At 42.2% G+C, this 25409-nt stretch overlaps 1 protein-coding gene across 3 annotated transcripts in view; it reads right to left on the bottom strand.

Annotated features, from left to right (window-relative positions):
- The window catches only part of DNAJC1 (DnaJ heat shock protein family (Hsp40) member C1), a 119022-nt gene that overhangs the window by 3196 nt on the left and 90417 nt on the right, over positions 1 to 25409 (bottom strand). For all 3 annotated transcript variants that reach the window (XM_053410430.1, XM_053410428.1, XM_053410427.1), the window contains 2 exons: positions 24588 to 24754; positions 5523 to 5642 (listed from right to left, as the gene is read on the bottom strand). In XM_053410430.1, the coding sequence (XP_053266405.1) occupies positions 5523 to 5642; positions 24588 to 24754 (287 nt within the window). The remainder of the gene's footprint in view (positions 1 to 5522; positions 5643 to 24587; positions 24755 to 25409) is intronic.

Genomic DNA, 25409 nt, shown 5'->3' with positions numbered 1-25409 from the left:
GCTTAAAAGGAAGGATGGGGTAGAAGTGTAACAAGTCAGTCAACAAACAACCACAACACACTGGCTCTCTCTATAGGCCAAAGAGCTCCAACTCCAAGAAGAATGGGAAAAGAGGAAGATTTCTTATTTCACCCAGATGACGCTCTTAACCTTGCTCTTAAAAAGGGGGGCAGCATCATGATTTGCATGAAATTGTATACTGTTTTTCAAAACAGTTAATCAGTGTTCTTTAAGATAAACTCTTATTTAAATAGAAAACAACAGAAAACCTAAGACCAGCAATCAGTTTCTCTTCATGGATCACTTCCCTAGACAATCTCTCCCTCAAATAATACTAAACTAACTATCTGGAGCCCTTTACACCTCATGGTAACGGAAGTTAAAAGGTAGTGTGTTTCTACTCATGAGCTCAAATTTACACAGCCCAGTGGCAGTTAATCATCTCCCTATCTTCTCTTTGACATATGGGGTGTTTTTATAACTGCACCCCCTTTACCTCACACTGCCAAGCACCACACTAATTAGAAAATTAGAAAAGTGTGCTCCTATCTACCCACCTGCCTATTGTTGTTTTGCTGCCTACCTGGGCCTTTTCCATGCAGGCAGCAAATCCCCCATCAATCTGCTATTGCAACCTGAATATAAGAGATTAGTGACTGCAGAGGCAAAGCAGCATCAGTTTACATCCTCTTAGCCAAGCAAATGATATTATTTCATGTGAATGGAACCGGAGAGCTCTTTGCTGCCAGTTGAAAAACTTACAGTGAAATAACCACATGAAAATAAACAACTAGGAGTCTGCTTTGCACACACACCAGATTGTTTTCACAATTTTTAGCATCCTTTTAAAAACTTTAAAAAATAATGACCGTGATCCCAAGGCACCTTTCACAAGTGCCTTAGAAGTTTTTGGTGGTAGCTGTTGCCTGTTATGACACCAGGAAAAGATCCCTGAGAGACCCTGGTTCCATACAAATGCCAGGCGTTTTCTGCTCCTGTATTAGATTTGAGCACAATTTTCAGTGGGATAACAGTAGCCCAATAAATACATATTCAGATGCATGTTTCCAATTCAGGAGTGCTTATTTCTGACTGCATAGGTTCAGCCTGTAACAATGCATAAGCTTTAACAGAAGCTCCGCGTTCCGTATCCACTACACCACACTGCCTTTGGTCATCCAGATGTGGATGGACTCCAACTCCCATCAGCCCCAGTCAGTATAGCCAGTTGTCGAGGAGCTCATCTTGCTGGGGAAGCCTGAAACAAGTGAGCCATTCGTTAACCAAACCAGGGAGAGCTCAGCCATTGAAGGGGGGAGTGTGTTTAGGAGGGGTGGGGGAAGAATGTTCAATTATTTCTTCAAGTAGTAAGAGGGCAAGAATGAGCGCCAAAAATCCAACAAGGGGGAAACGGGTCAAAGAACAGATGTGTGGAGGCAGACGTGGGGTGCTGGTACAGGTAACCGGGTCAGCTGGCAGGAACTCTGATTAAAGAGAACTGGAAGGCTTCCCTTTCATAATCGAAACGCTTGACAAAAACAAATCTAATTAATACCACAAGCCCAAACCAGGAAAGTAATTTAATAAATGCTGCATTATCTTTCCACTTACAAATAAAAATGTGATTCCATTATACTGATTGGTTTGAGAGGATTTTTGTTTTTGGTCTGGACTTTGTTTTGAAAGGAGAGGTGAAGCGGCTTAGACGTTACACAGTTGCTTCAAATGTTTAGATTCTGGAGACTATTTCTCACAATCAAGCTGACATGGTAAGTTGTGAGTTCAGGAGATCTAAGCTGATGGGGGGGTTCTAATAAAGTGGTTACCTGACTTATTTCACACCAAGGCACTGTAAAACTACTAAAACTAATCATCTTATTAAGATTGGGCAAGATACTTTTTTAAAAAATGCATACAAATTGAGAAAAGGTTCGGGAAAACAAAAAGGGAAAGAAAACTCCTCACATGACCGAACAAGGAGAACAGGCTCCAGTGACACTGATGAAAAATTGTTTTGGAGTAAAATACTACTTCAGAAGCTAGAGAAGCTAATTACTTACTTCTTAAAATCTGAATACACCTCATTTTAAAAATCTAACCAGCTTGGAAAAAGTAGTAGTGCAAATAAATTTGTTCCCCATGCTGAACTTGTACAATAAATCAGGAAAGGTTCAGGAAAGAAGGAAGGGGTACACAATACATAGTTCATTTACGTATTTCACTACAGAAGTGGTATCGGGGGGGGGGGAGCACTGTAGCCAACATATTCCCTAATATTCTATTTTTCTATATGTACTACTAGTAGTAACCATTTTATTTATCTATAAGCTATAAACAAACAAACAACAAATCTGGCTCTCAATTTCCTGGCAGCTAACACAAATAGAGAACACAAGCCAACATAATTTTCCTCAACCCAACAGTAAGGTAAAAAAGGGACCCCTGACCATTAGGTCCAGTCGTGACCGACACTGGGGTTGCAGCGCTCATCTCGCTTTATTGGCCGAGGGAGCCGGCGTACAGCTTCCAGGTCATGTGGCCAGCATGACTAAGCTGCTTCTGGCAAACCAGAGCAGCGCACGGAAACACCGTTTACCTTCCCGCCGGAGCGGTACCTATATATCTTCTTGCACTTTGACGTGCTTTCAAACTGCTAGGTTGGCAGGAGCAGGGACCGAGCAACGGGAGCTCACCCTGTCGCAGGGATTCGAACCGCCGACCTTCTGATCAGCAAGTCCTAGGCTCTGTGGCTTAACCCACAGCGGCACCCATGTCCCTATCCCAGCACACAAACTCACTTCATGTTAACGACCTTTTTTCCTGCAGCCAAACTCAAGACTGACATTGTTCATAAAGACCTTTATATAAATAACACTAGATAGTGAACATCCTCTTTAACCAGGGCTTTTTTCCCCCAGGGGGAACTCACTGGAACTCAGTTCTGGCACCTCTCAGGTGGGCACCATTGCCATTATAAGAGAATAAGGGAGGTGTTCATGGAGAATTCGGGCACCTCTTTTTCCTAGAAAAACAGCACTGTCTATAACCATTTTGCAGTACAGTGTGTGCAGTAAGATTTTTTCCAATGGTGGACTGTTTAGCCACAAGACTCATCTACCCCCCCCAAAAAAACTCCACCCATAGTCCAGAAAAGTTTTATTGTGTGATCTGCTGTCTGTAAATACAGCCTAAGATGGTGGACAGTGAGAAAAGGCCGTAGCTCAGCGACACAGCATCTGCAGGTAGGCTGGGAGAGACCCCCGCTTGAAACCCTGGTGAGGCGCTTCTGGTCAGTGTATTTAATACAAAGCTAGATGGATCAGTGGTCTGGCTCAGTGTGTGTGTGTGTGTGTGTGTACACGCACACACACATACATGCGTATGTATATGTGTATGTATATGTATATGTGTATGTACACACACACACAATTTTTTTAAAAAAATGTTAAAACCATTAGAACATAGGCTTTTGTTGTCATGGCCAAATGGACAAAGGATAGCCATGACAGCTGAATGAGCTTCTTTACTTCCTCAGAGATCCTTACTTGGAGCTGTTGCCTGGCAACTGCCAACTTCCAGCAGTAGAAAACTGCTTCTATTATGGGCTGAGCAACTTTCGGTGGCTGACCTCCATTTCAGTTCCTTACAAATTTTTGGTGGTTATGACATCAGAAAAGGCTACCAGAGAGACCCTGGTTCCATGCAGGCACCTGCATTTTCTGTTCCTGTACAAGATCTGGGCGCAATTTTCAGACTCTTTGCTAAGCCACGTTGAGAGGGCTCTCGGGGCTATAAAGTGCGATAACAGTAGCCCAATAAATATATATTCAAGTGCACAATATCACCAACTACCAGCCACTGGAGAGGGATCCTTACCACCATTGTGTGCTGCCTGGGAGCTTCCTAAAGTCATCTGGCTGGGCACTGTTTGGGGAGATGTCTAAATTCAATGGACTTTGGTTGTGCTCCAGTAAGGCAATTCTTAGATTATTATAGCTGACTTAACATAAGCCAGGTGAAAAAAAGGAGGGTTGTTTTTTTAAACTGGGGGGAAGGGCTAAAGCCCAGTGACAGAGCAAGGCATCTCCAGGGAGGCCTGAGACACCTGCCCGAAATCCTGGACAGCCGCTGCTTATCAGTGTCATAGATTTCATAGAATTCATAGAGTTGGAAGGGTCATTTAGTCCAACCCCCTGCCATGCAGGAATCCTCCCCACAGTTAACAGTGGTTAACAGACGCACTGATGCAGTGTGCCACAAGGCTTCAATACTGAACAAAAACAATAATATAAAAATAATAATTAATAGTAATAACAACACTGAACTAGAGGGACCAGTGGACTCGTTATAAGGCAGCTTCCTATGTTCCTTCAAAATACCCTCAGTCTTTATCATCCCTGGAAAGACAAAGTGAACTCTGACTACACAGTCACAAGTCTGCCACAAGGCTAGCAACTACAGTGGTCTGGACACATTTGACAGCTGCTCCTTGAAAATTTGGGTTGTATCTTAGGTTGTCTGCAACCTTCCAGTTAGGCAGACAGTTCACCCTGCCTATTGTATACCCAACTACCCATGTTCTTAATGTTCAAACCACCAACTCTCAGGATCAGTACTAGTTTTTTCATCCTCAACCTCTGAGGAGACACACTTCCTTAAAGAACTTGTTGCCTAGTGAGACACCGTCCCTAGTGGGATAGTGATCAATGCTACACAAAGTGGTTACGGAGGTCAGCTTCTTCTCCCAGCAATGGGATAATGTTCTTAATGCCCAGATGTGACAACAGCCAAGTACCATTGATGAGGTTCAACTAATTTTCATGCTCTTTCCCTGATGCCTCTGAACTGAAGAGAATTCAATTTCTTCTCTCCCAAAACAGTACTCAAGAACTACAACTCCTTAAGTCCATTTTAAAAAGAAACAACAGTGGATGTTTTGCCTCACAAAGTGCTAAATTTGTCATTTTGCACCATCACCGTATTCTGTGTTAGGCTGTAGGTCCATCATTGTGTGTGTGTGTGTGTGTGTGTGTGTGTGTGAGAGAGAGAGAGAGAGAGAGAGAGAGAGAGAGAGAGAGAGAGAGATCCCAAGCTTAATTAATGGATACCACCTGTCTAAACACTATTAGCTGATCTGCATTTAGGGTTTTTTGAAAAAGGGGGGGGGGGTTGGCCCAACCAGAAATATTATCTTTACTTAAGTCTCACAAATGTCCTCTTCCAGCAAAGAGGGTTTACTAGAAAGCCTAAAACTGGCATTGTTTTTCTGTTATCGGGTTACAGTAGCTTGAGTCTCTAAGCGCCAGAATCCCCATATAGCTGATCAGTTACAGCTGTTAATTGTGGAGCAGGGGGACCAGCTGACATCTGCTTCTTGCTTAGTTAGTTAATGGTTCACTTCCAGGTCCTAAAAGGATTGCAGCCTCTCTCAAAAGACAATGTTGGACCCCATCTATGTCTGGCTTCTACACTGCCTGTCTTGTTCTGGTTTGTCCATACAATGCAAATTCGAGTGAACTCACATCTGCCACTGATCGACCCAATTCGTGAGCAATCTTTTCCCATCGACCAGGCGTCCCCCCTGGGAACTTAACCATACTTCTTGTCAGTTGGCTAAGGTCCTCTTCCGTCCATTCCGGTGCCTGTAAAACATTTGAAGAACATTCATTACACAAGGAGGGTTTGTCTGTGGCAGGAGGGGGTAGAGACACTGAGCGCAAGACTGAAGCAAGGGAATCGTGCAAAGGGTGTTCATTGCAAATACAATTATTTTATAGCTTGCTTAATACTTCCTACTCTTGCTTGTTGAATAGAGGAACACATATACCTGGCACGTCTAGTTTATTTATAATGATTTGGACACACATGCGGGCGGGCGCACACTAATTCTACAAATGCAACATGTTTAATAGTGTCAGGTGCTTTAAGGTATTAACATGACAAAATTTTGCATAAAATCCATATCCCCAGGGAAGTGAATTTAGGAAAGACCCTGGATTTGTGGTTGTGTGTATCACACAATCCAATACACTACTGCACTGTTGCATTTTTAATGGTGTAACAAATCTGCCTAGATTTTTCTCCAACAAGGAAAGGATTTGTGGAGGTGGTCGTAGTATCGCAGAATTGTAGAGTTGGAAGGGACCCCAAGGGTCATCTAGTCCAACCCCTCGCAATGCAGGAATCTCAGCTAAAGCAATACATGACAGATGGCCATCCAACGTCTACTTAAACCTCTGGTGGTTAATCTATTGGAAGCACCTGGAATGAATAGCTCCTGAGCACAGCGCATTTAGGGGCAGGGTAACTGTTTCCAGAGAGACCAAAACACACGCTCCCTCAATTGCAAACCCAAACTCCAATTTCTTCTTTTTAAAAAATGACAAATCAAGCCCCCAAACCTTGAAGCAGGAGCGCAGGGGCTCTATATAGAGAAGCCTTAACATTCATTCACATGCAAGCAGCTGTTTCCACCTTCCCCTTTCTTTCTCATCAGAAAAGCCATCTGCACCAGGCTTCCTCTGCACTGGCACGGGCAGCAAGCAACAGCTTCCCATTTCTATTTATTTCTAAAAAGAGCCCTTTATGACAAATACCTCCCCCTAATCACCATTTCCGATAATGAACAGGCAGGCACCAAGCAGTTTGCATTACAGAGCCATCAGCACAGAACAACATTCAGAGGTGAATGACCCCAGAGACCATCTCCACAGCTACGGCAAAGCTTCTCCCTGACACTAATCCTGCCTGTCATTCTCCCACTGTGCTCTAACCACGCTGACGTCCGCCTGCTCCACCACAAGCTTAAACGGGGCCCTTCCCTGACTTTTCACTGTCTCCCCCAATCAATGGCTCAAGCGTGCTCTTTTCACCATGTCCAAATGGCAGCTTCACTCCTAATCAGAGTGCCTTGCCCCTGTTTAACAGGCTTCCCAAAGGCTCTGCCATTTGCATTCATTTGCAAAGCAAACTACTTTTATTCACTTTGTCCTGCTATCAAGAATGCTCCCTGAAGCAGATAAATTGGCATAAATATACAGCCTGCCGCTTAAGAAGCAGTAAATAATAGCCAATAGTGGGAAGGATTTTATCAATCATCCCCTGTTTTGTGTCCGTGCATGCCTTTGTTCACCAAATGCTGAAAATCATATCTGTGCGACTTTTTGTACAACCATAATAATTCAGGACCGGCTGTGTGGGTGGATGGAGACACAGGCACACAGACGTATATATCAATAAGGATGTACTTTTTTCTGGGGAGGAGGAAAGAAATACACACACACACACACACACACACACAAACACACGTGTGTGGTGCAGTGGGAAACTAACAGTGCTTTGGATCAGGGAAAGGCAGCCAATTTTCAGTGCAAGTAATAGAGCTTTCCGTTGCACCATGCCCCCTCCCCGGGAAAGAGGCACTTATAGATACTTAATGTAAAATTCACTACCCAAGTATCATGTGCTGTTGGCCAGGATCCAAAAAGCCCTTTCAGATGTGTACAATGGCTTATTACGTACTTGGTGGGATTTCGAACATCCCACTGCTCCTGTAGCAATTTGCACTATATCGGGTTTGTGAAGCTGCTATAAGATTTGGCTGGGGGCAGGGAGGGGGGAAGGGGTTGATGCTGTCAGAAAGGGAGACTCTGAAATTCTGCAGGGTCCCTTGAGCTAGGAATGTGGCTCTTGGATCTTGACCTATACCATTACCTGGAGAGTTGGCAGAAAATATGTCAAGTGCGCTTGTTGCTATTCAGCATTTCTTCAAGCGGAGATAAGTGTTCCGAGAAGTCAGTGTAAAAACAAAAGAACAGGGAGAAACTGTTTTTTCTTTTTCTTTCTATCAAAAGCTTTCAATAGCCAAACATAAGTCTAATAGTGTGAAAGTCTGCAAAGCTTTTGAACAATCTGAAACGGTGGGGAGATAGTAGGAAATGGAACAATTTCACAAATTCTCTTTCACATAGACGACATTTAAGAACACAAGAGACAGCTGCTTTGCAGCCTAGTTTCCTAACACTAATAATTAACTGCCCATCATTACTTAAAACTTTGTATATTCAAAAGAACACGCTGAATGAAAAATTCCCCACTTCTCGGCACAATTCTCAGCACAAATATTGAGCGGACAAGACTGTTTTTTTTTGTTAGATTTGCCTTTCCAAGTAAAAAAGTTAAGTGACAAGCAGATCCACACTGTTAAAAATAAAGTTAGGTGATACTATCAAAGGCCAGCATTTGAAGAAGAACACATGAAGTCAGGGATAGGAATCCCATGGCTCTCCAGACATTGTTGGACTTCCAACTCCCCAGCCAAGGTCACCAGTGGTCAACAACTCTTAGAGGGACATAGCTTCCCGTCTCCACCCGGGGGTGCTTTTGAACTGCTAGGTTGGCAGGCGCTGGGACCGAACAACGGGAGCGCACCCCACCGCGGGGATTCGAACCGCTGACCATGCGATCGGCAAGTCCTAGGCGCGGAGGTTTTACCCACAGCGCCACCTCCCTGGGCTATGAATGGCTTAGGCTAAAAGATCACATTTGAATCAGGGGGCAGGAGATCTTTTAAAAGTCTATGGACAAAAGAAACATGTTTATTAGAATGCTGCTGAAAGTATTAAGTAGAACCTTGACAGCTAGGATTTAGCTATGACTGAACTGGCATAATAAACATCTACAGCACTGACAACAGGAATATAAGGAAGGGCTGTAGAGAATCTGCTTTGCAAGTCTGGGGTTCAACCTTGGGCTTTTCTAGGTAGGGAACCCTCTCTCTTTAATTATGGAGAATAACTGCAAATCAGTGTAGATGGAACAACGATACTGACTCGTTATAAAGCAGCAGCTTCTATGTTCCTGGAAACACCTTTAAAAGATCTGAAGAATTCGTTCTCAAGTGATCTGTTGAACTTTGTATATTTGAATTTACATTCAAGTAAACTTGTTCATATGTTGCTTTGATCATTTCTTACCAAAATAAATTCAGGAATAAAGAAAGCTTGTCATTTATTTTAATCGCTAAAAGAACAGGCCTCCATAACCCTGGAAGCATACACATCCACCTTCAATATACATAAACATGTACACACTCATGCGGGTGCAGGTACACACACACACACACACACACACACACACACACACACGGGCTTTTATTTTGTTCTTAAGGGTTGGTGAATTTACAGCTCTTCCACAACAGTAAACGGTGTCTTTAAGATAACCCCCTGTGACTCCACTGCTATAAGCAGCTAGGAGGGTGGCAACACTGTGAATTTATTCTCCCTGTACTGCTCTGGAGCCAGAGTCAGATGAATGTGTAAGCATAAGCCTTTGCCACTTAAAACCATGTTTGTCCAATATTACTGAAACACTGGGCCAAAACTCATCTCTACAGTAGAGTGATGGAAGATGCCACATGGTGCGGGGACAGCTGTTGTGTCTACACAAGCATTCAGATTTTACATCAGAAAGACAGTGCTTTGGGATTAGCTCTCCACACTGAACACAACACACTCAAAAGAAGGGGGAGGCAAACAGAGACACGAGGAATCATTTTTAACACAAAAATTAAAAACAGATTACTTTCACAGCTATAAATATTCATATCGGCTGGTCAAATAACATTTTAAAGAAATTTACTGAACGAGATTTTTTCATACTGAATATAAGCTTTTAGCGGGGGGTTTTTTGTGCTGTGCTCCCTGCTCTTATGGTTGCTCTAAATACCTTTTAAATACCATACACACACATTTCAAATATTCCAAGAAAACAGCAAATATGTTTTAAAATTTCACACACTGCCCTCTTATAACCTGTCATTTACTAACAGGTTTGCAACTGCGGGCAGCTGTAGTACAGCTGCATTTTAATAGAGAGGAAAGCGCTCTTGTTCCTGCGGTAACAATTTACAATTAAAAAAAATTAATTACAACACTATTTATTTATCCACACAGAAATTTACATTCCACCTTTCTACTGTATACCTGCCAGTATATTTTTGCTCCCTCCAGTACAGTCTTCCCCAACCTGGTGCTCTTCAGATGTTTTGAACTCCTGTGTTGCTTGGAGCTGATGGGAGTTGTAGTTCAAAGCAGCTACAGCCAGGTGAGGTAATATTCCTGACCATTCTAACTGTTCAAGCAGAGGCCATTGCAGGAGCCAAGAGCTTGGTGAGCCCTGCTCTACGCCTTGTGCTAAGCCCCCCCCCAAATCTGCTCCTGAATCCTAGTGCCCACATATCTTTCAGCTTTCTACAACCCTGATTTTGCCTTCTTCATCCCTATGTGGGGCACATTGCCTCCTGTCTGTGGGCTTGGTATGAGCTCTGCCTTCAACCAGATATGCTGCTTCTGCTGATAGGAAACATTCCTTGCGTGGCCACTGCTTTCAATTGTTTAAAAAAGTCTCTAGCCCCACTAGAAAGAAAGTTATGAAGCAAAATGTGTGGGCACCGGTCCTAGTCACTTCTGTGAAATGAGTCAAGCCTGACAGCTGAAATCACTGACAGGTTCACAAAGGAGTGAAGTCAGAGTTGTGACTTGGTAAGTGATTGATTGGAGACCAGTCAAGAGGAATTCCTGGAGTTCTAGAGAACTATTTCCCACTACCCTGTAAGGCAGCCCCCCCCCCAATTCTGTCTTTCCCCCTTCTAGTCCTTAGAATCTCTGTAGTTTGCCCTTCCTTTTTCCCTAGTAACCAGGACACATCTTTCCAGTACAGTGGTACCTCGGTTTATGAACTTAATTCGTTTTGAAAATCCATTCTCAAACCAAAGCATTCTTAAACCGAGGTGTGCTTTCCCTGCTGAGGCCTCCCGCAGCTGGTGCCTTTCCACTGTTGTTCATCTTCCATTTGTCTTCCGAGGCAAAGTTCGCTAACTGGAACACCTACTTCCTGTTTTGCGGAGTTCGTTCACCCAATAGTTCATTAACAGGGCTGTTTGTACACTGAGGTACCACTGTAGTGGGCTTGTCTGAGATCAGGTAGTCCCTAGAAGTTATTCTATACGAGTACTACTATACAATGATTGTGGGTGGATGTGAAAAAATCTCTCCTTCCCCCAAAAGGCAAATGTAAAAACTTTGCAAAGAGTCTTAGGGACATCTGCTGGTGTGCAGGAACTAAAGAACAAACACTCATAAGAATTCACTGTATAGTTAATTTACAGTTCAATGAACTACATGGAAGTCTCTGTGTTTAAAGGGATAGCCTATGTTTTGGTTTAGGCTTAGCACTGGGGTGGGGTGGGGAGACAAGGTTCTTGTGACTTTAACAACTGTATGGGAGGCAGAAATTCATCAGGTTAAGACTTTTTTTAGTATGGAAATACAATTATGGGGAAAGCTTCACAATGACTGTACAAGCTCTACTGGGATTCCAGAAATGAACTATTTTAATAAAATAAAATGTTTATTATGAAAACCCCACCACCAGGATTATCCCAGACTAAGAAACATAAGAGGTCCAAAGTTGATACAAAATTCAAAAAATAAAGTTTGATTGATTTTAAAAATAAAATCTCCAATCAAAGTAAGCTGCCAAACTTCACTTTGCTACTGTTTAAAAACCATCCACTCTGCTGACAGATGGTGCAGTGCATGGTTTTATTTACACTGCAGGCAGACGAATAAAATCCAGGAGGCCAAATGAGCAGGAGACCAAAGGAGGAAGGAGGCACAGGGCTATAATTGAGATTTCATAAGGAATCGTTTAGATGTTTTTAATACACTGGAAATATGCATTAAGAGAGTGTACTATTGTATATACACTTCTAACACGAGACAATAGTATCAAAGGGTGCAGAATGATACCGGGATTAGCAGTGTTGCCAAAACAGGAAAGACACCTGGAATCTGTCTTGGTGTTTAACCTTGGAAAGAGACAGGCGTCCATGGTGCCTGGGCCTTCTTCCCATTTAAGCAGCGATAATAAAGCCCACTTCACAATGGCATTATGAGGAGGCTTGCTTGACTTGACAGGATGACCACCAGCAACAATCCAAGGGAGGCCTTGCGGGCAGGGGGTGGGACCAGGCCAGGCATAGCTTATGTCTGCTGCTAAGCATGCCCTCAGGGGCAATTAGCCAGAAGCTGTGTGTTCAGATGAAAACAGCAGCCTCCGTACAAGTTGCTTTGGGGCAGACTTCCTCCTACACTTTGAAAAAAGGAAAGGGAAAAGCCAGCAGCTCTGCCTTGGACCCAATTCTCCAGAGCCAAATGAGGATTCCCCTGAATGCAGGTAAAACCAAATCACCAGGCTGGGGAAGTTCCTGTGCTGCAAAGCAAAAGCAAGCAGCCAGCAACTTCAGCAGATGTCTCCGAAGATATTTCCAAAGCCACTGATATATGTTTAAACTTCTGCAGGAGATTTAAAAGAAAATGGTATTGTACTCCCCCCCCCCCAAATGTTCAAATTCAGTGTTTTGGTTTTTATTCTGTTTGAGATTTGGAGGTGCCTTTTGCTTTGGGGGGACCTTAAAAGCACAAGCAGCAAGTACAGAATTAAAAATAGTAGTTCTAAATTCCACTCGATGCAGCAGTCAGGATATTCAGCAGCTGAACAAAGTAATTCTAGCATATAGCTACTGCACAGAAGTGAAACCAACAACTGACTGTGCTTTTCTGCCACCTAATGCTCCCAATAGTTCCTCTGAATACACCAGCAGAGGTGTGCATATGCCATCAATGAACCAAACAGGTACAGGAGTTGAAAATGGGACTCAGAATCAAAATGCTAAGATTTAGCTTCCACTTAAAGGTGGTGCAAGTGACAGGTGGGGGGAGAGAATACTGATCCATCAGCTCTTTTCCTGATTCCATTATGAAACAAAGTGATCAGGGCAGGAATCAGTTTGGAATCCACTTCAGATAGTGGATTACCTCTGTTCAGAGCTGTGGGCTGACACTGCACGTGACTTCTTGCATTGTTTCATTTTCGGGCCCTTCAGATATATTGTCTGCTGGTTACAATGGATAAATCAACCAATGTTTTAAATTTGAGACAGAATATGGGTGGATGTGGGTGCACAGGCATAGGCATATCTTGAGAAGACAGAGCCAAATTTCAGGTGCACAGGTGTGTGTGTGTTTGCGTGTGTGTGTGTGTGTGTGTGTGTGGAGCTCATCTAAACATTGATGGGTTGTGTGAGAACTGATGTCGCCAACTCTACTGCCTCCCAGAAATTGCCTTGTGGGCAACCTGAGTTTTCCCAATAAAAACCTGAGATAGGTGAAACTTTTATTGAAAATATTATTCTATCCAGAGTTTTAGTGCCATTTGGTGCAATTGCACTCTGTAACAGCACTGGAGAGTGTGTGAGAGGCAGGGAGACAGACAACCACAAAAAGAACACAGAAACAGACAGATGCTATACTAATAACATACATTCACAGACACACGGAGACCGACAATTAATGCAAGCTCAGTCAAATGCTACTAAGGCCAGAATGAGAGATGGGCACAATGCTCTAGGCAGGCACAGACAACAGTAAGAGTAATGCAAGGATTGGAACAAGGGAAGATTGCACAAGCAAAACACAACCACCAACTTCTCCAAACTCTTTCAAATGCTGCTGTTCTTAAGAGTGTTAACAAGCAAAGGGCAGCGAAAAAACAGAATGCTTTCCCAATATGTTACTCTTCAGTATCCCTCCCCCAAAGCATGGTGATTGGAGAGTTCTGGTGAAGTCATTCCCTGATTTGAAGTCAGAGCCGTCACTCACAAAACTACACCCCGCTTTTTCTCCCTCCCTTCTCCGCTATTTTCCTTTTATGGAATGATTGCAGGAAGTTTTAGAAAAATGCATTGAGTGGGGCTTACAGCAGCAAACCACCCACTAAAGCAGGTCCAAGGATTTGGGAGCAGTCTGCTTTGGTTTCGACCACTTGCAGATCAGTTGCTGAGGTTCAGACATGATCCAAATACCTAAGAAGCAGCTTGCTTTGCCTTGGAACTCATGTTTTGTCCAAAGCAGATGCACAGAGCTATCAGGAAGAAGCTACAAGCAACAGCAGATCTGAGTCTTCAAATCTAAGTTGCCACCAAATGCCTGTTAGCCTGGGGGGGGGGCAGGTCCAAAGCGGGAAAGTAGGTAGTTAATATAGCCCTCCTCTACATAGCAGAAAAGCGATTCGAATGAAGCTGAAAGTGCTGCAGGAAAGGAGAGGAGGAAAGGGTCCAGGAACCTCTTCCTTCTACTGCACTTCCACGTAAAAATCACCCCACCGATCCTTTTTACCAGATTTCTTGTGAGGTTTTTTGGCAGTAAGTGCCTGCTCTGGTTGTATGAGATTCTGCTCCATGGACTTGAACACTCAATCCAGCAGCCTAGTGTCACTTCATATACTCTTTGGTGTTGTGAAGTACATACTTCACAGGGAGCGTGTACACGGCGTTGTGCAAATGGACACAGAGAAGATCAAGCCCATGCCTTCTTCATACAGGTACGCTTGCCAAAGAGGCAGGTAATCATTGCTACTTGGCAGGTATACCTGCATGGGTTTGATGTTTTCAGTGCACGTTTTGAAGGTGTGCACTAAGGCAGCTTAGATCTCTACCTAACCCTCCCATGCCCCTCCCAGTTCGCCACTGGCCCAGCAATCCTTTATTAGGCAGCGTGGAGCAAAGGCTACACTCAGCAATCCCTGCCGGTCCTGGCTATGTACAGCATCTTTCACTGTCACAGATGTTATACCTGCCCTCCCCTGAAAGGTACAACTTAGCAAGCATTTTTTAATATACAAATTTGCAAGTACTAGAACAAAACTGGCTAATAACATAACAGGATCTGCATGAAAAACCCACCCTGTTCTTTCCTTTTAAAAGAAGCAGTGGGGAAAGGGGAAGAGAGAATATGAATATGAATCCCAAACAAGTAATAAGCAATGGATTACGACAGCATAAAGAACTCATCCAGCTCTAGTGAGATGGAGAATTATTGCTTTCTCTGTCACTCAAGCTACTTTCCAGCTATCCACAACCTTATCCCAATCTAACCAGGCAGCCTAAACTGCCTGTGACATTGCGGCATAAAAATCTCCCATTTAGTCATGTTTGATCTAGATTGGTACAACAAACGTGATTGATGTGAATACAGTTTCTATGAGGAAAATCCTGCTTCTTTTTAATCTATTAAAGCAGGCATTGCAGTCACATTTTTTTTTACTTTGAGGCTATTATTAATTAGGCCAATTAAGTACATATCAATTCTGACATTCCTATCTCCTGAGTATCCCCACCAAGTCTCAAGACAGAGCGTAATTAAGACGCTTATTTCTGAGCCATGCTGTTTCTGAATACTTTACAATGTTGGCCAGATTAATTTATAGTAGTTGTTTTCAATTATGTAGAATAAGCCTATTACAGCATTTTCGTCGATGGCAACTGTTTATAATGTTGATAATCACTGCCCTTGTAATATTATCCAGATCTATAGTGTGTCCACAATTATATTTGCACTGGTCCAATTTTATACGCATGCTTTATTTAGTCCTGGCTCATTCTCAGTATTTGCTGTAGTCCTGAGACAAAACTAATTTCCAAAAAAACCCCACAAAAAACCTAAGGCCAGATTCCCTTGGCAACTCATTCATCTTGTTCTTAAACCTCATCCAAGTCAGCTACAATTGATATGCATGTGGCAGATGACAAAAAGGCTATCAGTAGGAAGAACCAGAACATATATAGATTTATTAGGATCACAAAGAAAGCCCAGTTGTGCAAATTATTAACCAGGCAAGTCTTTGCTATGCTAAATTAGTCACCCCTGTTTACCATTTTCATATTCTCAGAATTGCAGAGGACATTACACACTAGCTAGCAAGCAACAAAATTATACCTTGGTATTTATTTCACAAACCCTCATTTTTCATCTACGGTAAAGATGCTTATTATAGCAAGAATGAAAAAAAATTGGCTAAATTCAGATACGGTTCTAGAAGAATAAAGTATTATTTTCAGATTAATTTAAAACGTAACTCACTGATTTCTGATCTCGTAACTGCTATTTTAAATTACTCTGTCATAATTTATTCTAAATGGAAACAAATAATAAAAAAGAGAGAGTAAAAGGTAGCAATATAAAGATCTATGCAGAGCCACAGCATACATACCAAAGCACAGATACAAAAATCTACATGTCCTATTGGAAACATTTATGAACTCGCAGTGTTACTTTTTTAAAAAAGATACAACAATCTTCAATATTGTTTCATAAGTTCAACATGTTGGTGCTTGGATGCAGTTCAAAAGCCCAAAGCAGTCAATGTTAATGTATTTTAAGTCACCACTTAAAAAAAGAAGCAAATGCTATCTGTTTGTTTTCACCAAAAGGCTCTGAAATGATTCATACTAACTAGCTACTGTTTGAAAGTCCTAGGAATCCAGACACGGATGACGTGGTTTCACACAGTGAGGATTTTATAACAGGACTTGGTGTCATGGAGTCATCTGCCTGCACCTGCCATTTAAGGAAGAAGGTGGGGGCGGGGGGAGAGACTGGACAAATCAAGGAGCAAGAGGGGTCAGAAAAACCCATTTTTTCCTTTGTTTGGCTTCTGCTGATTGGCTGCAGCAGTTTTCAGCAGAAAGCATGGAGGAAAGGAGAGAGAGAACAGACAAATCACGGATTAGAAATGTCCCCATAGGAAGTAACAGAAAGCACCAGCTCGTTATACGAATGCTCACCTACTGAACAATTTCCTGCAAACACATTGAGTTCAGAGAGTGGGACCTGCGTGTATAGTACCACCATCTAAGCTCATAAACCTCTAAGCCACTGAGGGACTTGGGAAGCCGCCAGCAGATTGCTGCTGGATGCAAGAGCCGGCCTCTGTCCTTGCCTTATTCCCAGTTGCACAAACCTTGAAACATGTTGCTGGAGTTCCTAGCTTGGGAAAGGTCAACCCTAGTGATCAAAAGCATCCAGACAACCTCCAGTATAAGGCAGGGAGCAAGAGAAATAGTGAATAGCAAGATGAAAACAAAACACAAACTTAGTTTCTAGGTAGCCTAACATACTGAGCATACCATAAGGTTCAGCCTGGCATTATCGATGGATCTTCAATATATTCCGATCTCGACCAAAAAAGTAAAAAAAAAATGACCTCACCTATATCTTGTGCTTCACATGGCCTGTCAGTTGTTCAGCACAAAACAATTATATTCATTGCTGGCTGCCTCTCCTCCAATAGGCCATACCAGGCACACCTCTCCCCATCACCATTTTAGCCTGGCTATGTCCATCAAAGAAATAGTAGTTCAGCTTGGACTTAACTATTCTTTAGCTCCTTTTACATCAAAATGCTAAATGTAAGCAGCTCCCTTCCCCCTGTGGTGTGAAAAAGCTTTACATAGCTAGAAGAAGGATTGGAATAATGTATGGGTGTTAGGGCTGGGTTCTAGTATGAGCACAGAGCCATAAAAGTGGTTTCAGAGCTTCAAGTCACAAGAAATCCTTTGGGAGCCAAATTTACTGTGGAAAAATTCAAAATATAAGCAGCTTTTGAAGTGGCTATTATTTAGTGCTAACAGTACGTTTTTCATACAATAGTGGATAGAGAAATGTTATTTTCTTCACTTTCAAAACATTAAAGGAATAAATTGAAAATATCTATTTGTATATAGATTGGAGTGTATGCTGCATTTTGCAAACAACAACAATGAAGAGAGATGTTTCCTATTGTTCTGCAAATCATAAATTCCTGATGCTGCACCAAGTGCTCAAGAGGAAAGAAAGCATCACAATTAGAAATAGTTCATAAATACTCAAGTCCATTTTAAGGAAAAGAAATTAAAAGGCAATTTTTAATTGAAAGGCCAATATAATTGGTAGCACTTAGCAGAAAGCATTAACTCATTTATTTCTGATTAGCTTCCAGGCAATTGTTTTAATTCAGAAAAGATGTGAAATACTCTAGTAAATTTGATTATAGGACACTCAGGCATGTAGATCAAATAATCCATAGGTTGCATTGTGTTTGGCCTGTCATAAGGCAGGTGCGGGTAGGCTATAGCAAGAGCAGTATTTTCAAAATGCACAAATTTTGGTAAGTCATGCTCACTCTCCCATAAGAAAAAGTCAACACCACCCACGTCAGTTCAACACCACCAAAACGAAACATTCACATCCCACAAAATAAATTTATTTCCCATAGGATATGGTGATGGCTACTTGTCTGAATGGCTTTAAAATAAAAAAGAAGAACTAAACAAGGTCACAGAAGACAGTACCTGCCAACTATATAAACCACATGTGTGCTGCCTTGGGCTCCATGATGGAAGATAGGAAATGTATTTTATTTATTTACTTAAATATTTATAAACTTTATAATATATACATAAAATGTATAGCAGGGCTATGTGTAGCATTGTAACATAAAACAACAATAACGTCAATAAAAACACCAGTAAAGAACAGTTGGTTAAAAAAAAAACATTTTCCAAAGGCCTGTCTGAACAGCACAGCTCTTGAAAGGAAGAAGAGATTACTTCTGCCAAACCAGCAAGGAGTGCTATGGGGCAGGATCTGTCACACTAAAGGCTCAGTCCCTGGTAGAGTTCAAACCTCATTGAAAGATCTCAGTAGTTGAGGTGGAGCATAAGGAATCCAACAGACCTTACAGGCATAAATGTAAGAAGGTGGAATCTTCATTGGCTAGATTATAAAAACAAGGACCTTTTCAGCAGCAACTCTGTGTCATTTGTAACATCTACCCTTAGATCATCATCAATTTGGTTTGGTTGAGCTAAGAAGCGAAACACACAACTTGCTGCCGAAAATAAACTAACTGCTTGTTATCTGTTCACTTGAAAGAAAAAAGTCAGCATAAGAATGGTTTAGTGTTTCAGATGTTTTTTATTTACCGTATTTTTCGCCCTATAGGACACACTTTCCCCCCTCCAAAAATGAAGGGGAAATGTGTGTGCGTCCTATGGGGCGAATGCAGGCTTTCGCTGAAGCCTGGAGAGCGAGAGGCGTCGGTGCGCACCGACCCCTCTCGCTCTCCACGCTTCAGGAAGCTATCCGCAAGCCTTGAGCGCCCGGCGGGAGGTCCTGCCAGGCGCGTGAGGCTTGGGGCGGCAGCCTGCAGCCTAAACCACGGGGTGCCCTCCGGAGGATGCCCCATGCTTCGGGGAGGTGTGCGCAAGCCTTGCGCGCCTGGGGGGAGGTCCCGCCGGGCGCGCAAGGCTTGGGGCGGCAGCCTGTTCTGTGGGCTGGGGTCGGGGGAAGCTCGGGCTTCCCCTGCCCCAGCCCCGCGGCTGGGGGGGGGAATAAATTTTTTTTATTCATTTCTCCCCCAAAAAACGAGGTGCGTCCTATGGGCCAGTGCGCCTTATAGGGTGAAAAATACGGTATGTTAGTGAATTATTTAGTTAACAAATAATTTTTAAAAAAAAACCGGCAAGAAAGTACTGACTGACCTTGGCAGACCTACATCTACATATTATGGGATGCTATAAACTGCTCTTTAAAAAATCCTACTCTTAAATCCAAGTCAAAACAGAATATCCAAAATCTAGCATGGCAATGATGTTATAATAATCACTAAATACACATAGCGATTCCATATTGAGCTCAGTTTGGAAGACAGCCAGACTTTTTTCAGCCCAAAACAGGGAAAACCAACCCACTGAAGACTCTCTGAAATATGTAGTAGTTTTAAACTAGGGATTACTATTTGAGATCAATCCAAAAGCTTTCTGCAATGGAAACTTCACTTAATTCTTCATGAACCTCCTGATGGCATCTCTGAATCTTGCAAAGGCACCCACAGCACTTAATAAAAATGGAGCATTACTGTTTATCCTGAAACTGCTTGACAGTGAGGTGAGATGTTTGCGGGTACTCTGCAGAATATGAAGTACTAGGATGGGCAAATGGTGGGGGGGAAATCAGGCAGAACCTATTGACTGGCTGCTCAAATGCAGGAAATAGGCACAATCGGGAGGGTTCACATCCTTACCCAAACCCTCTGAAATCACCTTTCTTTCAATCATCACATTAGAAAGAGACTAGGAGTTCCTGGTCCAAGCTTTCAGATTTACATTATGCTTAGTGACAAGTTGCCTGAGGCAATGTACAAACTTGCAATAAATAAAACACAAAATCAAAATTTAACAGCAACAAAACAAAAGCAACATGCACATATATGGCAGCAGCAAGCCGAGAGGGAAATCAGCAATTTAATTAACTAAAAGCCCGAGTGTTTGTTTTCTTTTAAAGGTTTTAACAGCAAAAGCCAAGAAGTGAGAAGCCTGATAAGTTTCCCACAAAGTGTCTAATTTCTTCCCATATCCTCTTCCTCATCCCTCTCTCTCTCACACACACACACCTGCAAAACCATCTCCACATTCATGACTCAGACTATACTTTAAAAAAGAATAGGGCATAAACTCCTTCCTGTCTTGGTCCAGTATTGCACATACATTTGCACAAATGATTTTGTACCCTTCAAAAGCAAGGATAAACAGGTATGACTTTCAAGGAGGAACAGTACTAACATAAAATAAAAAGACTGCAAATAACGAAGATCATCACATGCCATAAAATGAATTCTGGGCATAAGTAGGGGGAAGGAAGAAAATAATTTCAAGTGAGTGCAAATATTTAAAAGTCACAAGTCAGGCCCCGTACTACGGGATTGACCAGAAAGATCACAATACACAAACACAGCTGGAATAGTTTAGAAGGCCCAGAGGAAAGAGTTCTGAGCCTTAGCAACACCTCCCATTAGTTTCAAATATATCTACTATAAATGAAGCCACAAGGGTTGTTTTTGTAAAAAAATAAAATAAAGGAATTAATGAGACTCAAACAAATAGAAAAAGAAAAAAAACTTCAATGTGCTAGCATGAGTGTAATTTTTTAAAGCAGCACACATGTTTCAGACATCATCTCAGAAGAGGAATTTGCCTCTCATCCGTGAGGAAATGCAGGTAGTTGAGACACTACCTGCTGTGATGCATGTAAATATCATCGAAAAACAAGGGAAATGTGTTTCCTCCCATGTCAGGAGTATTTTTTATTCATATGCAAATATATGTGATTTAATCAACTGATTGGCCAACTAAAACTCATAAGACTTATCAACTAAGATCTCTAAACTGAGTAGCTGAACAGACACAGAAATGCTTTTGGGAAAGCTGAGGACCTAGAGTGGTTTATTCCTCCTTTGGAAACTCTTCTATGAATGCTGGCACCAGCCTTCCCCTGCCCTGCCCCATCACCACTAGAATAGCCTTCTTCAACCTGATTCCTCCCCACAGTTGTTTCAGACTACAAGTCAGATCAGGGATATGAGAGTGGAATCCAGCAGCATTTGGAGGGCACACGTTGAAGAAGGCTGGACAAGAGACTCAAGAGAGATTTCTCCCTTCAGATTTTAACTCAGTTTCACCTAGCTATGTTGTAGCATGGCATTTCTTCATCAACAAGACAGGTGGCAACATCACCTCCAAATAATTTAATTTATTTTGTGGTTTCATTTTAACATACAGGACTGACCAAGGCAAATTGATTCCATGCTAGGGTGGTGTAGTGACCAGAATACTGGACTACATCTAAAAAGGACCCCCACACAGTCAAAAAGCTCATTGGGTGACCCTGGGCCAGTTGCCCTCTCTCAGCCTGACCTATCTCATAGGCTTGTTGAAGAGTGGGGGGAAGGCACTTGGGTTGGGTGAGGCCTCTTAGGCCACCACAAGCTCCTTGTAGAAAAAGCAGAATTTTAAAATGTAATAAAATAATTTTAAGAACTCAGGATTCGTTATTTTCAGGTAGTTTAAGTGTAATACAATAAAAGAATTGTAGAGTTGCAAGGGACCCCAATGGCCATCTAGTCTGCAATGCAGGAATATGCAGATGGCTCACTATTGTTTGAAACTTGGCTCAACCTTTAGACTATACAAAAACTTTTGGCTAAAAATAACCCACAGACAGTTATTTAGGAATTTCAGTTTGCTCTGTCCTACAAAAGTTGAGGTCTAGATATTCATTAACTAACAATTCCTTTGAGTTATCAATTTCTGGCCATGCCTGAATATCCTATCCTACGTGCTGAGCATGTCTATTCATGTTTGACAGGTTTCACACTGAACATTTTCATAGAATCATAGAATTGTAGAGTTGGAAGGGACCACGATGCCCATCTAGTCCAACCACCTGCAATTAAGGAATCTTTTGCCCAACACAGGGCTTGAATTCACAACCCTGAGAATAAGAGTCTCGTGCTCTACCAACCGAGCTATGCTAGTTAATGCAAGTATTGCAGAGAGGAAGGAGATATGTTACATGTATATCGGTGAAAGGATGCCTTCTCTCTAAGCATTTCACTTTTTCATAATCTGTTAAAAAAAATTATTTGGACTTGGCTTAATTTTAGACATTTCTGAATAACCCACTCTTTTCAAAAACAAGCAACTTCCCTCGCAAGCGACAATGACACCCTTTTGAGAGGGTAAGTGAGACAAGAGCTGTAACAAACTGAACACATTGACGGTGAACTAGAAATGATTTCGTTTTGCAAGATGCTTCTTCTAGGGTAATGTATTGTTTTGGGGAAGTCTGATAACGTACAATTTTGTTTCCTCTGCTGTGAGCGCACTAGACAATTACTTTGGGATTTTCTTTAGCTCTGGTTCAGAGAAGGCAAGGACAGGCAGCTCACCTTGTTTGGAGTGAGCTTCTACTTAGTATTTATCTGCGGCCAGGTTTCTCTTTGAATGGTATTGTGGAAAGGCTGTTGCTAGGGTTTAAGGGATACTTAGAGATATAAATGTCATTGTATTGCCTGCTTCATCAAATGGGTTTGTTGCTCTGTCTATACTATTAAGACACCTATCATATTACTCTGTTGCCATTTAATTGTATACCTTCCCGCTGTCCATCTAAGGACCCACCATATTATTAACTGGAGTCAGAGAAGAGAGGGAGCATGTTTTGGCAAACCTGATTCAAGCTGAACACATTCTCACTGTTTTGATTGCTATTTCTGTGACGATGCCAGCAACTCGAACGTATTTAAACGAACGAGAAAATATGATGTGGAGGAACAAGCAAGCTCTGCCAAGAGATTCTTGCGTGTTTCACATAAAAGCAAAGAGCTGTCCCCTTAGACCACCAACCGCAGGTGTTTGACCATGGGCTGCATCCAGTCGTAGTCATACTCATGAGTAGACACAGTGAAATTAATAGCCATGACTAACTCAGGTCCATTAATTTCAGTGGGCCTTCTCAGAGTAGAACTTGGTGGGATATGCACACACATTTAAATGAATTTGAATTTCAATAGGTTTCCATTTTGCAGATGAGCAACACTGGTCACTGGAAAGCAGCAGATGCCACAGTCTTATAAAGCCCTCAACAAAAATCACATGGTTCATTAGAAGGTTTCTAAAATGTGTAAAATTTTGGGCTTCCTTCATGCATTGGTAACTGGCAATACGCTCTGCAAATCCAAGATAATGGTCACTTTTGCTTCCCTGCCGTGCCCAAGACTCACTTCCTCAATGTGCGGTAAATGAATTGCTGCCAATCACAATTGCCTTATTAGGCTCATGTAGAGCCACACACCTACGAATCCATCTGTCTTTCATGTCTTAGTAATGCCCACTTTGAAGAGTTTTTTGTTCTAATGTCAAACAAACCACTCACTCTTGCACTTCCTCCCTGCCAAGGACCCTCCTCCGACCCACAAAACTTTACAAGAGGAAATCTAATGTAAGCACTGCAGAATACAGAAAACTGAAAAATTTAAACTTTGAACATTTAGCACACAGCTGCCATAAGGACCAATGGAACAAGCTCTTATTGGAGCAAACCAGTCCCATTTCCTGATGTGTATATCAGGTTATTTAAAAGAGAGAGAGAGAGAGAGAGAGAGAGAGAGAGAGAGAGAAAGAAAAGGGGGGAAATTACATTTGCACAGCCAATCTCACAAGAACATGCATGGATTTTCATACACAAGGAGAGAATTTGCATGCATTAAAGTGCAACACTCTTAACAGTGGGCGAATGAACATGTAGATATAGTATGCAACAACGAATACAATCGCAAGTCCAGATAACAAAACAAAACAATGCATAGGACTGGGGTTTAAGTGCCTTTTCCCCGACGATTAAAACGAACTCAGTTCAATGGCAATTAGTTCCATCAGCGCATTTGCCGCCCCCGCCCACCCCCGGAAAGCAGAAACCATTTCTTTGTGTCCCTCCCTTGCCTGGCAAGCATGATCTCAGTAATCAGGAGTATGACTGCAAAACTTAAAGCAACTGCTCTCACAATTTATTACTCCTGGGGGGGGGGAGATTGGTGCAGACACTTCCTGACACTAGCAACGATGGGATGGCCACATAGGGGCCAACTCCTAGGGGCCAAGGTCCCTTTGGCCCCACCCTAATAAAATATTTGAGGGGGCTGTTCTTGTTTTTCAATTGCTAATTTTAAGACTATTTTACTGAAGATGTTGTTGTTGTTATTTTATTGGTATTTATTGATTTGTCCAGAAAGGCAAGACAGTGTTGAGCAATCCATTTCTTGCCTGGACTTGAAACATTTTATTTAATTTTTAGAAAAATAGATATGCTTGCCTTCCTTTTTAGCGATTTGTTCCTTTCCTCCAACCAATCATCCAACTGTTCTTCAACCTCTTCAATTGAAGCGCCATGATCATATGATGGTATAAATGCATTTGTCTCTGCCACAGTGTATACAGGAAATTCAGATTTTGGTTTCTTGACTTTGGGCTTCTTTTCCTCTGCAAAACAAAATTAGACCTACAATCACAAACTCTGCCCAGAAGCATGATTTAAACACCTATTGCACCCACATTTTATAAAGCTGTTGTCACGCTTATAGATCACAGCTGCAAAAAAAGAGGTTACAACTTGGATTTTAGACATGCAGGGAGCAATCCTACACACAAGAAGCTGGCGTAAAGCAAGCTGGGGTAACTTAAGCCGGTGTAACCAGAACCAAACCCTGTTCAGCAGTGGGAATGCTGCTGCTTCTCTGCCTAAGCCTGGCAGATAGAAAACAAGCCTTTAAAATAGTGTTTTATGCCAGGACGCTAGTTCACAAGTCTGAGCTGAACGGCCTTAGGAATGGGCTCTCTTTGGTGCTGCCATGCCATGCTCCCAGAATGCTCTCTTTTTAGGACTTATACAGTCGCACCTTGGAAGTCAAACGGAATCTGTTTGGAAGTCCGTTCAACTTCCAAAATGTTCGGAAACTCAAGCGTGGCTTCTGATAGGCTGCAGGAAGCTCCTGCAGCCAACTGGAAGCCGCGAAAACCCCATAGGACATTCAGCTTCCAAAAGAACGTTCGAAAACCGGAACAGTCACTTCCAGGTTTTGATCATTCGGGAGCCAAAACGTTCAAGAACTAAGCTGTTTGACTTCCAAGGTACAAC

The sequence above is a fragment of the Podarcis raffonei genome, chromosome 12, assembly GCF_027172205.1.
Source record: "Podarcis raffonei isolate rPodRaf1 chromosome 12, rPodRaf1.pri, whole genome shotgun sequence".
In the NCBI taxonomy this organism is placed as follows: Eukaryota; Metazoa; Chordata; class Lepidosauria; order Squamata; family Lacertidae; genus Podarcis; species Podarcis raffonei.
This window is presented reverse-complemented; position numbering and strand designations above follow the sequence as displayed.